Below are 15991 nucleotides of genomic sequence, written 5' to 3'. Positions count from 1 at the left end.
ACAAGATTTAGAATCGTTTGGTCGCATTTCATTACTTTTATCTCGAAAATATCTTGTATTCTCTATTGCCTTGTTGTTGCATGATTGTTCTAGTGTATCGTAATGTTTCGCGTTTAACAAGGCCCTTGAATGTTGCCGTTTGGTTTCATGAACCGCAATGTATCTGTTGGTTTTGTGTGTGTTTTGCAGTCAAGAATGTTCTCTTTGTTCCACCGATGACCTTTATAGATAATGAGGTCTAACGATATGATTTCTTGAGAAGAGCTTTCAAAAATTTGAAAGTATGAATCTCAGTCAGAGCGATATTTGTTCAGTGTGTTGCTGAATTATTCTCATTTCGTCTTTTGAAATGTAATGTCGGGAATTTCTGGTAAAACTGGAGATCTCGTACCGCACCCAAATACATGACGATAAAATTCACTGTTGACTTGAAAGTGTTGTTTTTCAAGATCATTTTCAGCATAGCTATCATGTATTTTGTTGTTGGTTGTTTGATTATGCAATCATTTGATGATCTTTCCTGATTTAATGCTCTGTCGACTGATTCCATTGCTTCATTGTGCGTTGCATTAGTGTACATTGAAACAATGTCTAGTGTTACCAATGTTGCATTGGCCGGAACTTTTATTGTCTCAATTTTCCGTGTAAAATCTGTCGTATCTTTGATGTATGTTGTTTATTTTTTCACAATTTATTTGAGAAAATAGTAATGAATTTTGATCTGTGAAAGGTTGGACTGCATCATCCACTTATAATTGGGCGGCCCACGAACTTTCCTCGTGGGCGTCCCAACTTGTAAGTGATGCTAGTATTTACTGTTAACTGGAATAATCGCCATGGCTAATTAACACTTTATATAAAACAGCCAAACATAATATACACTGACAATATACACAATATCATACACAAAATGCAAACAACGAAGATATGAACGGTGTGTTGAGTTGCTTTTCCTTCATTATATAACAATAAATACGATAAATGAAATATGGTGCCTTCCGTCTACATATTCCACATAACTGAACTGAAAATACAGATGTAACACAGATGTAGTAACCAATGATGTCTCCATCAAAACAAGATTTCTAGAGAAATTGAAACAAAAATGACATCAATAATACAAAAGGGCCATTCAACACACAGCTATTTATAATTGGAACTAATTTGGGATAATTGGATGGTGAAGTAATGTCGGTTTAATTTGCAAATTTAAGCTCATCTGCTTGTTATACTTCAACACTCAACTATAGAGCACTAAACGTTTTAGAAAATTTGCAAAATATGAAGACCAAATTATCCGAATTAGTTCCAATTGGTTTTATGTATTCTTGTTGTTCAGCTATATGGGAATTAGACGGGAAAAGTTCCAGATTGAATATCCTTAATAAACAAAAAATCAATTGCAAAACAAATTCAGATATTTATCCCCATAACGTTAGCATTATTTGTATTTAGTACACAATATTTTGAATATTAAAAACTAGTCAAGATGTTTACGATTTAATTGAAAATATTCGATAAGAATATTTTGAATACACGTTTGGAGTTCATGATTCTATTCTACATGCAAATACCTATCATTTGATATATCACTTGATAGTTGAAAAGTAAGTTTAGAGTACTTAACAATGGATTTTAGTAATTTTATATCGTATTCATGCAAATTAGGTACACGTGTGCATTATGCAAATTAAATCATTAAAGCCCTATTTGTCAGCTGCATATCGTCATTTTTCATGAGGCAGAGATAATAGGCTTTCAAATAACGTTTGATGTGGTTGTGTGATGCGGTTCTATGTGTTAAAATTATTGAAATATCGTTATTCAAAAGGGGAAAGTATATTGTTCTACATTAGTACGAAAACATTTTAGTAAAATCATTTTTAACCCTTTCACCACCATGGTTTGTCCCAAATCCATTGTTTTCTATGGTAAAGTTGGACCTGTATACAGGGAACTGGGGGTGAAAGGGTTAATATCTCTTTGGATATCCATTTTGTATTCTCCATGCAAATACCTTTCATTTGATATATCACTCGATAGTTTAAAGTATGTTTATAGTAGTTAATAAATTTCTAATTTTATATCGCATTTATGCAAATAGGGTATCCATGTAAATTATGCAAAGTAAGGGCCACGTCCGTACTTGACAGCTCCACATTGTCAATTTTCTTGAAGAAGAGATAGTAAGCTTCAAATAACGTATGATGATGCTGTACGACTTGGCTTTTTGTATTAAATTTTTTAAATATTGTTATTGAAAAGGGGAAAATATTTTTTCAATATAGATAAGACAATATTTCAGTAAAATGAATTTAAATATCTTTTAGGATGTCTTTTTAGTATTCTGCATGCAAATACCTTTCCTTTTATATATCACTCGATAGTTTAAAAGTATGTTTTGAGTGCTGAATAATAAATATAGAATATTAATCGCATTTCTGCAAATTGGATACCCGTGGGACTTATGCAAATTAGGGGCTAAGGCCCAACTTGACAGCTAAATGTTGTCTATTTTCTTCAAGTTGAGACAGTAGGCTTTCAAATGATGTATAATGTGGCTGTATGATGTGGCTGTATGTGTTCAAATTTTTAAAATATTGTTATTCAAAAGGGTAAAATATTTTTTTCAGTATTAATATGAAAATATTTCAGTAAAACCATTTTAAATATCTTTTCGAATATCAATTTTGTATTCTACATGCAAATACCTTTCATTTGATAAATCACATCATAGTTTAAAAGTGTGTTTAGAGTAGTTAACAATGAATTTCCTAATTTTATATCACATTTATGCAAATTGGGTACCCATGTGAATTATGCAAATTAGGGGGTTATGGCCCTACTTGGCAGCTCCACATCGTCAATTTTCTTGAAGTAGAGATAATAAGCTTTCAAATGATGTATGATGTGGCCGTATGTAAGGTGGGTACATTAAGTGTGAAAAATAGGTGAGCCTGCCGCTCGCCTATTAGTAATAAACTAAATGTATGACCTTTTACCAAGTTGGACAGAATTAGGTATGTCATGCCCTGGCTCATGAAATGTCAAAATTCAACTAATCCACAAGAAAACAGTCGAGGCAATGGCTCTTGACATAAGAAAATCAGAACACCAGATGTGAACCAAAAATGTCCCCATACAGAAGAGACTTCCTATAATAGCTATTGATACATGTACTGCTAAATTTAAAATGCCTTTCTTGACTGATAAATCTTTGTATGATCAACATCAGCAGAAAGTGTCATCAGATTTAGTGCCATCATTCAGAATATAGATCTCTAATACAAACATTGTTTCCCTGTTTAACCAATCTGGGCTGCCACCCTAATGACAAAAGGTCATTAAATAAGTCAAGCAATAATTTATCAACAGGTTGTTGCTGTTCACTTTTACACTACTAGTAGAGGATCAACATCAGTACCATGTTCCATAAAATTTGAAGCAGTATATCTGGACATATCACACTAATGAGGAAAGTACATTAAATATACAAATTAATTAACATGATAGTGATAAAAGTCCTTATACACAGGTAAAGCAACAAGAGCTCAACATCTCTACTAAGTTTCAACAAATCTGATGAAGTATTTTTTGATTTATCAGCCTTCTTACAAGAATTCATTTAATATGCAAATTGGCAATTAATTGACATGATACTGCCTAATGTCTTCACACACTATCAGAGAATAAAGAGATTAACATCTCTGCACAACGTTTTTTTCAATTGTTGTGCAGTATTTCTGGACATAGCGCACTAATTACGAATGTTCATTAAATATGCAAAATTAATTCACTGGCAAGATATCACTAATTTTTTTCTGCACTATTACAACGCGTGTGTGCAAAACATCTGTACTGAGTTTCATCAAATTTGCTGCAGTATGTCTAGACATATTTCCTTAATTACAGAAAAGGATCAAATATTCAAATTAGTGATTAAATGACATGATCCTGCAAAATGTCTTTGTACACAGTTATATCTTTTGGTATATGAATATCTGTACCACGTTTCATCAATTTTGAGTAAGTATTTCTCGACATATTATACAATGATGAAATTCATTATATCTGCAAATTAGCAATTACACGACATGATTCTGCTAAATTGTCTTTGCATACTGCTACAGCTCTTGTATATCACCATCTGTACCAAGTTTCATCAAATATGAGTTGGTATTTCTTGATACAGCATCCTAATTACAAATTCTCAAATGTGCAAATTAGCTTCTAATTGACGTGATCCTGCTTAATGGCTTTGTACAAAGTTACAGCTCTGGTACATAAACATCTGTAAGGTTCATATAATTTGAGTCAGTATTTATTGAAGTATTAGAGGAATTATGAAAATTCATAAAATATGCAAATTAGCAATTAATTGACACAATACTGAGAGATGTCTTTGTGTTCTATCAGAGCTCTGTGTGACCAACATGTGTACAAACTTTATCAAACTTTGTGTACCGGTAGTCTCTTGAGAAAGCTCTTTTTCAAAAATAACTAATTATGCAAATCAGTACTAATTATACACGCCACATTGAAAATAATGGGCGTGCACATGTATGTCATAGTGTATTATCCTTGTACCAAGTTTGAAAGGAATTGACTCAGGCATATCTGAGATATCTGCATGGACAGACCGACGGAAGGAGCCTAAACCATAAGTCCCCTGGACTTCGTCCTGGGACTAAAAAAGTATGGGCACATATGTAAAATATTTAAGTCAAAGTTGTGAAAGCAATATATATTTTAACTCTTCAGTCCAATATGAGTATACATGAAAGCATAGCTATCAAAACCATGAGTAATCAGAGAGATCAATATCAGCGTTTTATTTTTAGCCGGATGCCGGCCAAATTGACCGGCTACTTTCGTATTTGGCCGGCTACTTTTCAGCACTGTTTCGCTCTCTGGCCCGGAAATTCTGGTTTTGATAACAATAATTAGATGTTTTTGGTGGTCTTGCAAGCCGCAGATAATATTTCAGAAGTGCCGTAGTGGCTATATGTAGTCTAGCAATTTACGCGGTGAACTTGTTGCTATCACTGTAGTACCGCGATCAGCGAACGTGTTGTACTGTACACCGTGACTGGGAATCGCTCTCGAGGTCAACCTCGCTCTCCCGATCACAGCCCGAATTATTCCGACGTTCACATCGGGTATAGCCGAAAATTGGACTAACATACAATTACGTTATGCCTGCGAATAGCCGACCATTTCCGAATGAAGCCGACTTTTGTTTCGCTCAAACGCGGAAGAGAAAGTCGACGCTTGAGAGCTTTGGTTTTCTACGTAAGAGTAGGGCCTAATCTGATGGGTTTGGTAGGTTTTTGATCAAATCTAAAGTGACCACAAGTTACTGAGTCTCATTTTTCATACTTTCGAAACGCCACGTCAATCTATCCATGGTCGATCACGATGTCAACTCAAGTCGATCGACATCGCGTTTTGTGGAGGGGCCGTGGTTGTGTGCATCGCGGAAGAGAAAGTCGACGCTTGAAAATTTTGATTTTCTGACTTTGTCTGTTGGTTTTGGGAGGTTTAGATCAAATCTAAATAAACAAAAAATTACTTGGTCTCACTTTTCGTACTTTTGAAACGCTATGTCGATCACAGTGTCAAATTTCAGGTCGACCGATATCGCGTTGTGTGTACTGTGTTAAAATTGACTACCAGTGCTTTGTACACACACGGTGTAGTACAGGCTGGCGTTCAGTGTCGTAAGTTTGAGGTTTTATCAAACTGAACACTGAATTTAGCTCTCTTTTTCAATTATATTCAACATCAGTAAAAAATCAATAATCAGCTCGCGGATTCGTTTTATTGTGAAGTTAGTACAGTGAATTAAAATCACTGAAAATTGTGTTCCTATAAGGGACGATTCAGAATTTACTTCCAGGGGGAGGGTGGAGGATTTTCTATTTTCTCGGTGATTTTTTTTCCATGGCCCCCCCTAGTAAATTATAGAAAAAATCTATGGCCCCCCCCTCATCTTTCCTGTTTTTTTTCCATGCCCCCCCCCCTAATATATACATGCATGCTTATACATTATAGACATATCCAGTCTAACAAGTTGCAGGAACTGTAGTGAACATTTAATCGATGATATAACAAATCATTTCAGGGTTATGTGAGTATAAAAAGAATGATTTGCAGGGACTGCAAGTGGCACACTTTTGGAAAGGGTAGCAATAAACATATCTGGTTGTAAATTTCTGAAGAAAAGTTAATTACTAAATATGAATACTTTTTTCGTTATGTCTCACTGATACATATGATGCACACAAAGACAAGCAAAGATGTCAGTTAGAAATGGTGAACAGAAAATCAGAGGAGCAGATAATTGGCAAAGTGATATATATCTTGAAGTTTAATGGTACATCATTTGCAGATATCCAGATATTTCTGGAAAGTGAGATGTACATGTACGTGCACACGTTCAGCATACATTTTCATTTGATGATGCTGAATATTTGCAGACTCACGGTGAAAGTTTTAAACATTAGGAATTAAAATTGGTGAAAGCCAACTTTGTTTTTAATTTTCTCTTTTTTTCTAATTTGGTTGTCATAAAACCAAGTAGCTGCCACTGAAAGCAACAGTGCTGAGGAATATTTTAGAACATTTGGACAAAACACCTTATCCAAAACATGAATTCACATGTTATCTGCTCATTCCATTCACAATCCAATGTTCATATTAAAATGCAGACAACCCTGTGTAAGTCAAAATTCACATTTTGTCGGCAGTATTTTTCAAAATTGACAGGGCATTCATATTTCAAATTTTTTAACAAACTTTAATTTTAAAATAGTCATGATGCGCATGTTTTCCGATGACACGAAACAATTATACATGTTAATTTGGTTTTTTTTGCCTTTTCTGCCAGCCGCCACTGTGAAATCTTTGATTATACATATCAGAATGAATGGGACACAAAAGTATTAGCATCAATACACAATGTGTAAGCCTATCCACATTTCTCCTAGCCTCATACACACTGAGATCACTTCTTGGACTACAGCAAATATCTTGTGTACACAATATTTCAACAATCCGACACCATAGCATTGGTGCAGTGCCACTAAATCTTCTGGATGCACATACAGGATTATTGGAAAATCAACCCTTTTGTAAATTTTCACCATATATTTTTGACAGTAATACATAATATTTTTATTTTCAACATTAAAAAACTATTCGCTGAAAAGCACCTTGAAAATGAGACGGCCATAAATTTATTTTCAAAAAAGTTTACAGTAGATGTAAGCACTGTAAAAAGTTATGTAGAACATTTAAAAAATTTAGAAAGGGTAAAATTGATGCGAATGAAACATAGAAAAAAGGAGCAGAAAAGAAGAGTAGCAGTAGCAGTAGTTTACTCAAAGGATGAAGTGGGTGTATATTTGGGGTAAAAAACCTCAATTTTTGTATTAATGATAAAAATTAATTTAAGTCAAAACTAGACAGTATTTTCTGAAATGTAATATTTCACTTGAAAGGAGAGTATTCATGTAGAAAAAACAACTATTTTATTTGGCAATATCCATCCTCATTTTAAAATTGTAGGGGTCTAAAGACTGACACTAATAATTTATTAAAATCATGATCAGCAAAATCAAAATGCCTCTTATTCAAAATGCCTCTTATTAAAAATGTAACAGCTTTATTGCTAAATAAAAAAACATAATGTGAAATTTCAGAAAATTTGACCCAGCCGGAGTGGAGTTAAATTCTTTGGAAATTTTGAAATTGGGAGGCAAAAGAAGCCAAGAAATCGGGTGATTTGCAACATTTGCATAAATTAACACTTCTTTATCATGCAACTTTCAACTGCTTTACAAGCAACAAGGTAAACCCAACCTTAAAAAGACATTTGCTGTAATTTTAGCATTTGTTCAATGTTCATCTCTGTGTATCAGCATTTGTTTGTTATTCTATCACTACATAGACCACCCAATGCTGTATTTAGCAACATACCAGTGTTGACCATTGTTATTGTTGATAAATGAAGTCTAATCTGGACTTGATCTGAGATCTCTTTACAACAAAAACAATCCTGACTGTTCACTGTACCGGTATGGTTTGTATTGACATGCTAAATACTGGACATTTCATAACGCTTCAGGGAGGAGAACAAGATACTTCAGTAGATGCATAAAACAAACCACTGTGATTATTACCGAATTTGGCAGCTAAAGGAGTTTAACTAAACATGTTGAGTTTATCTGTCACCCAGGTAGCGTCTATGGTCCTCTTTTGTAGAGATCAGAAATTCTGGGCAAATATTTAATTGGTGTTTTTTTCTTGGCCCCCCCTAAAAGATTGTGGTACTTTTGTCTGGCCCCCCCTAAATTTTCTTGGGAAAAATGGGTGGCCCCCCCCTGAAAATCCTCCCCCCCCCCCCCCCCCCCCCCCCCCCGGAAGTAATTCTGAATCGTCCCTAATTCATTGAATTGAATAAACTCTTTGATTTTACTGTATCTTCAATCAAGTTTATTTAAATCAGTAAAACACTTTGTACAGCCAGGCTGGTCAGGATTCTAGCGGATCGTTACCTGGGTTGTGAAACCCTAGGCCCATTCTATGATGTATTTCAAAATGTTTGTTCAAGTCATGAGCTAAACATAATTCTACACAACAGTCTGGTAAAATTTTGCTATTATCCTTGTCAACTGAATGCAGTTGACAGGCCCGAGTGATATCAAATTAATTTTTCTGACTTTTTTAAACTTTATCCCTTGAAAACATGTTGTAATTGGCAATGATAATGATTATTCTGTATTCTGAAATGGTCTTTAATACTGTACAAGAATGCATAAAATTACTCCAAAATGTCTTCAAAATTTAAAAATTTCTTGCCCACAGGGACGGGGGACCCTGTCCCTGAAACCCTCCCCCTTTGTGTATGTTGAAATAGCCTTTTCTACACTGTATAAGAATGCATGAAATTGCTCAGAAATGTCTTCAAATTTAAAAATAATCCTTAACACTCTCATGCTGAAATGGTCTTTCATACAGTTCAATAATGCATGAAATTACTCCAAAATGTCTTCAAATTTTAAAAATTTCTTGCACACAGGGAGGGGACCCCTCCCTGAAACCCTCCCCCTGTGTGTATGTTGGAATAGCCTTTTATACACTGTATAAGAATGCATGAAATTGCTCAGAACCCTCCGCCCGCCCAGGGATTCTGGTTGCACACAGAAGCTAACCGCCTACTTTTCTGAATTTTCCGCCTACTTCAAAATTTTTGAGAACCCTGAATATCAAGTAAAACCTCAGCAAATGACATGAAAATGTCTGACAATCAATTTGTATTGGCTGCAATATTTTACAAGTGGTATAGCCACAAACTGATGATATCACATCACCGTACACAATACACATTGCCATAATTACAAGCCTCTGGGTTTTGTGTACAGCGATTTAACGTCATCCGTTTGTGGCTATACCACTTGTAAAATGATGCCATTTTGGCACACTTAGCTGACTGATCACCTGAAGCTGATGCTAAACATCAATGAATTATGTAAATCAATTCTGGCATTCATACTTCACACAATGGCGGCAAACATATACATTTCTGGGCACATTTTTCCTGTTACAGTTCTTAGTAAACAACTTCAAGTTAAATGAGTGCAAAGTCAGCCAATTTCCTTCAGGGCGCAGGTCATTTACCAGCCTTACACACAACACACAGAGAAACACATTTATTTCCAAAAACATGTGCATATTGGTTTGTTTGTACCACCATCACATGATTATTTTTGTTAGAGTCTGTAGAACACATTGCATCTATTTTATTCCTGAGTAGAACTATAGACTGACTTGATAAAAATTTCAAACAAAAACAAAGGGCTAAAATGTACGGTATGTACTCAAAGTCTGCAAGAAGTAATCTAAAAACCATGGATTGAGATCTACCCATAAACAATAAATTCTTGATGGGATTCGAATTCACATGTATGGCACCCTGTCAACTAGCAAAGACATCACAGTCCAAATATGACTTGACAAAAATCCCCGTCCTTAAAAAGTGTGGTGTGGTTCAAGTAATCATAACATACTTCTTCCAATTTCTCTGACTGTGACTCCCTCCTCCACTCTGTAGTTCATTTAAATCATGGAGCACCCCAGTAAAGCTCATACAGGCCTGTGACTTCAGAATTTCAACCCTTAAAAATAGCGTCAATGATATGACACTGTGCTCCTCCGTGCATTTAGCGGTAGGGATGCAAGGAGAGGGGTTTGGGGAATGTTGCTGAGAAAGATGCAAAGAAAGGGTGGAAATGACAAACTGTAATAAAACCTATTGTTTTTTTAGCAGTGAGCGTCCAGCTTGGTATAAAACATGCCATCTTGTACATGAAGGCAAAAAATATAATTTTCACATGTCCACCAAACTTGGAATTTGCATAGATCAACATAGATCATCCAAATTGATTTATCTACAAGATTTTGTATGTTCCTTGCTACAAAATTCTGACACAATTGAATTATAACAGGAAAATAAGCACGCATGATTGGACAGTGTGGACTGTGTATTGCATGCACTACATCTGCCGTGATGATGGATTGCCAGACGACCACACTGCATCAAAGAACTGTAGTTTAAAACGAAAATATAATTCTAAACAAACTTTCTTCGTGTCATTGATAGCCTTGATTGTCTTTGGATATTGAATGGACACATTTATTAAAGACGTCACTTTAGCTTGTCATTGATGGTGAAATGATTTTTTGCAGAAACTTGATCGGTCCAGCCAAGTACACATGCTTACTCATAACAGCTAGCTGGACTGCGATGATCACAACATTGTTTTGTGATATTCAAATACAAAATTAAAATAATTTTATTAATATGTCGCATTGACTATAAAGTTACAAATGTTTCCTTGGGTGTTGAAACATGTTAGCATAGTGTGTTACATTGAATCAACACACCAAACAGCAATGTTCATGTAAGAACAACCTGCTCGATTTCCATGGACTTTCTGGTCCGCCCATCACACTAGTATGTCTGTTTCCCCTCTAGCTACCAAAAATCCTTAGTAAAGTTTCAAATTCAGTCTCAAAAGTTTTGAGTAAATTTCAAAATTGACTGTATTAATTAAATTGTCAGTTATCAACAAATTCCTTTTGTATGCCAATATAGCTCATCTCAGAACCGGACATACTTATATACACACAAGATTTGGCAACACCCTGACAATTAAATAATCTTAAACAGCACTGATTTACATTTACAAATTATTCTATGTGAAGTAATTCTTCAATTGCAGATACTATGATAGAAGAGTTCAGCACTGCCAAGATATGAGTATAGCACACTGAATTTTGAACCAGAGTTGAGAAAATGACTGAACTGTGTCACAATAAGTTTCTTTTATTAAATCAATCGTTTCATTTTTTCTAAGATTGTAGAGACTAAAGGTTAAGGATATTAGTAACTTTAAACCAGGAAAAAATACCAATAAGTGGAAAGGATCAAAAGAAATCAACTTATTTATTTCTTTACATGTTACAAAACCAGAAAGTAACACATAATTCTAATTTAAGTGATTTAAGGCTAGTTTTACAAGCTTACTTGTCAATGTTTGATGATATAAAAGAAACAAAAAACCACGAATAAACCTCAAAAGCAACAAAATTCCAAGCATAACATTACACAATGGTTCAGAATGTTCATTTACAAAGTTCACTCAAAATGTACTTTGAAAACGATAGTGTTTTGACAGCTGTACCGCGGGTACTTACTAAAAGTCTGTTGAAAAAGTACTAAATATCGTTGTTTTTCAGGTCAACAAGTGATTGAATCAGAAACATGTGTCATGAAACAGTAAAACAACAACTGATAAATAAGTAACTTTTCTAAAGAGTAACTTGAAACGCCTCGCCTGAAAGAAAATTTCATCCCGTTTCACAGAAACTGACTGCGTATTCGAGCGCCACAGCAATGAACGGTCGGGGAATCCCCGCGAAAAATCACTCACACATATGCACTCGTCCAAAACATTGATTGTTCACTTTTTAGCTGCATGATTCAGCCTGCCGAAATTTTTTTTTTTTGTAGATAAATAATTGAATTTATTACTTTTTTTTTTAGTTTGTTAATGAAAAGTCATTTTAATATTTTTAGATGCTTTAAAAATTTCAAAACCTGCTAAAAAGCGACTATTTGGCCAAAATTCAAACGAAAAACAGGAAAACCAAGCTCGAATCATGGGCTATTTCTCTATGAATACTCTCAGTCTCTTTAAGCTTACGCATATTACTCTCGCCGATGCACGATTTTTGCATCGAAATTTTTCACTCATTTTCGTTGGTATGACTTTGAAACTCCAGGAAGCGATTGAGAAGAAAGGGTTACCTTGAATTATTGAGGTTTTTGCTGATAATTTGCCAAATTAAATGAGAAAAAACACTACGCAAATTTCCACAGGCTTACACACTGACTGTTTCAGAGGCCGGCCTTTCATGTTCGTGTGGTACTACATGTGGAGGTAGTAGAGACTGAGGTTTCTTGCACGGTCGCGCCGATGAAATGGGAAGCTGAAATTTTCGCTCGTAATTTTACAAACGAAATCGTAAATCCACTCAAAACTTCCTATTTTTTGACATATTTGAAACCCATGAGGGACGTAATTCATTCTCCCCTGCACAGTAAAAAGGAGATCGAAACGACATGCATGTCCAGGACCAAACGCACGCATGATGTCGAGACTGAGGTGGTTTCTTGCACGGTCGCGCTGATGAAATGGGAAGCTGAAATTTTCGCTCGTAATTTTACAAATGAAATCGTAAATCCACTCAAAACTTTGTATTTTTTTGACATATTTGAAACCCACGAGGAATGTTATTCATTCTCCCCTGCACAGTAAAAAGGAGATCGAAATGACATGCATGTCAGGACCAAACGCACGCATGATGTCCGTCAACATCCACCAATCTCGTAATTTACACTGACAGAACAAAAACAATTTGATCGAGCATGGACGTTCTAACGTAAATGCATCATTGTCTATCGCATTTTCATGTAAGCCAATACACTCACACGTACGCTCTAAGTTCAATTATAATGTCAATTCAACACGATCTGGTATTTTTGCTGACAGTGAGTGTGCAACGTGAATGGTATGCCATGGAGGTATGCTAGTGTAGTCGTTAAATAACACTGATCACGTGGTGTGACAAAATAGTTTTACGGAAGTTGTTGACGGAAATGACGTCAATTTTGCCTCTCCCAACTCTATAAGCTTCCTCAGTTACGTAACTTCGTCGCTAAAAATTATAGGTACGAGACTAGTTCAGCTGTACTGTGTTAGGAGGTAGTGAATCCTTCCTTAGGCCATTCATTTGACATCAAACTTACTGACACTTACCGCAAAACATGGTCACACTCATAGTCAAGTTGGAATGAAAATCTATTGAGTTACAGTATGTACATGCAACAGATCTGAGCATGACAAAATGGCTGCCATATTACAATGTTGCATTGAAAAGCAAAATGATGTAGACATGTGCACTACATGTATGTAGCATATTCTTGTGTTAGATCCACAAGCAGATACATATAAACACACCATACCAAACAAACTCAACATCTGCCCTGTATACCCTTACCTTTCATTGATAATGTATTGTCTTGATATTGTTGACACATCTTTTCAGTCAGTGTCTCTAATGGTTTCACTAGCTCATGCATTTTGTAAACATGTTTTAGACCTTTGAAAATTGCACAACACTCTGAAAGAAATAAAAAATGTTTCAATATCAAGAAGCTATACAGTTAAGCCAAAAACTAATAAATTGTGCTGTTCCCATAACATGGCTTTTCAAAATCGGGTAGGTAGGTCGGCAGGAATTTCTTCGCAAAGTATTTTTATTTTTAAATATGCATTTTTAGGGGGTCAGGGCAGTCAACACAGGCCACAACATTTCCAGAAAAATGTATCATACAGATAAAAGGAAAAAAACAAAAGACTTCCTCGTTCAAGCAAAAATCAAATGCCAAGTAACAAATGTGTGATGTTTATGGGTTTTTTCTTTCTTATTGTTTTTACTTCCGTGTTTACGAAACTCTGAAAACTTTAGGGTTGGCAGGTAAAAAATAGGGTAAGTCAAGTTATAGGAACGGCACGTTATTTTTTATTTGGCCTAACATTAACAGCAAATCTATGATACCATTCCCTAACTGAAAAAAGAAAAATGGTCAGATATTTGAAAATATATTTGATCACTGAAAATATAAACACCATAACAATGTGCTCCAGCACAACTAAGTTTCAAAAAACTGCTGGAATCTTAAGCAACCTGGACATTCATAATTTCACCACACAGTGGGAACAGCTCTTTCATCACTTCATTGTAAACCTAAAACTTTTGACATGGTTCTATGACTTTAACCAATACACAAATACTGCTCTAAACATCTGATAAAACTCTGGAAGTCATGTTGCCCTATTGTTGATAAAAGTGATATCTTATTACGGTACATGCCTCGATATGAGTGCAAATCAGTGCATTGATTTGAATAGGAACATCCAGGGAGTCAGCGGGCTGTGTGAACGACATACTGGTTTCTATAGTTACTCTGTCTAGTGAAGCCGTTCCACTTTTGCAACAAGAAGTAATGGAGACACTGACATGTAATGCTAGATTTAAAATATCCATGTGTGCACTGCTATTTTGACTTTCGTTACAATCTGTTTAATGCTGTTCAATAATGGTAAAATTGTTTGAGAATGCCGTGCATGTAACTATTAAATGCAATATAGCATTAACAGTGAAGAGGCATGTAATAAAAATATTATTGCCTGAATACATGGTTATGTGCCCTCGCAGCAGGAGACAATTTGCCCTCCTGGTGTCTGGCAAAGTGTCACCTGCTCTCAGGCACATAAACTTATGTATACAGGAAATAAATGTATAGGAAAGACTGAAGAAAAGGGGACTCACTGTGTTTGAGTATTGTTAGTGACCTAGGAAGTCCACTAATCTGTCACTGTATTTGAGTATTGTTAGTGACCTAGGAAGTCCACTAATCTGATCACTGTGTTTGAGTATCACTGTGTTTGAGTATTGTTAGTGACCTACGAAGTCCACTAATCTGATCACTGTGTTTGAGTATTGTTAGTGACCTACGAAGTCCACTCATCTGATCACTGTGTTTGAATATTGTTAGTGACCTACGAAGTCCACTCATCTGATCACTGTGTTTGAGTATTGTTAGTGACCTAGGAAGTCCACTAATCTGATCACTGTGTTTGAGTATTGTTAGTGACCTAGGAAGTCCACTAATCTGATCACTGTGTTTGAGTATTGTTAGTGACCTAGGAAGTCCACTCATCTGATCACTGTGTTTGAGTATTGTTAGTGACCTAGGAAGTCCACTAATCTGATCACTGTGTTTGAGTATTGTTAGTGACCTAGGAAGTCCACTAATCTGATCACTGTGTTTGAGTATTGTTAGTGACCTAGGAAGTCCACTCATCTGATCACTGTGTTTGAGTATTGTTAGTGACCTAGGAAGTCCACTAATCTGATCACTGTGTTTGAGTATTGTTAGTGACCTAGGAAGTCCACTAATCTGATCACTGTGTTTGAGTATTGTTAGTGACCTAGGAAGTCCACTCATCTGATCACTGTGTTTGAGTATTGTTAGTGACCTAGGAAGTCCACTCATCTGATCACTGTGTTTGAGTATTGTTAGTGACCTAGGAAGTCCACTCATCTGATCACTGTGTTTGAGTATTGTTAGTGACCTACGAAGTCCACTCATCTGATCACTGTGTTTGAGTATTGTTAGTGACCTAGGAAGTCCACTCATCTGATCACTGTGTTTGAGTATTGTTAGTGACCTAGGAAGTCCACTAATCTGATCACTGTGTTTGAGTATTGTTAGTGACCTAGGAAGTCCACTAATCTGATCACTGTGTTTGAGTATTGTTAGTGACCTAGGAAGTCCACTAATCTGATCACTGTGTTT

General features: G+C 35.6%; 1 protein-coding gene across 1 annotated transcript in view; it reads right to left on the bottom strand.

Moving 5' to 3' along the window:
• Positions 1 to 15991, bottom strand: part of LOC139134003 (zinc finger protein 493-like) — a 29526-nt gene that overhangs the window by 6935 nt on the left and 6600 nt on the right. Inside the window, exon 3 of the mRNA XM_070700836.1 lies at positions 13627 to 13749. Coding sequence (XP_070556937.1) covers positions 13627 to 13749 — 123 coding nt within the window. The remainder of the gene's footprint in view (positions 1 to 13626; positions 13750 to 15991) is intronic.

Source organism: Ptychodera flava, chromosome 5, assembly GCF_041260155.1.
Source record: "Ptychodera flava strain L36383 chromosome 5, AS_Pfla_20210202, whole genome shotgun sequence".
Lineage (NCBI taxonomy): Eukaryota > Metazoa > Hemichordata > Enteropneusta > Ptychoderidae > Ptychodera > Ptychodera flava.
This window is presented reverse-complemented; position numbering and strand designations above follow the sequence as displayed.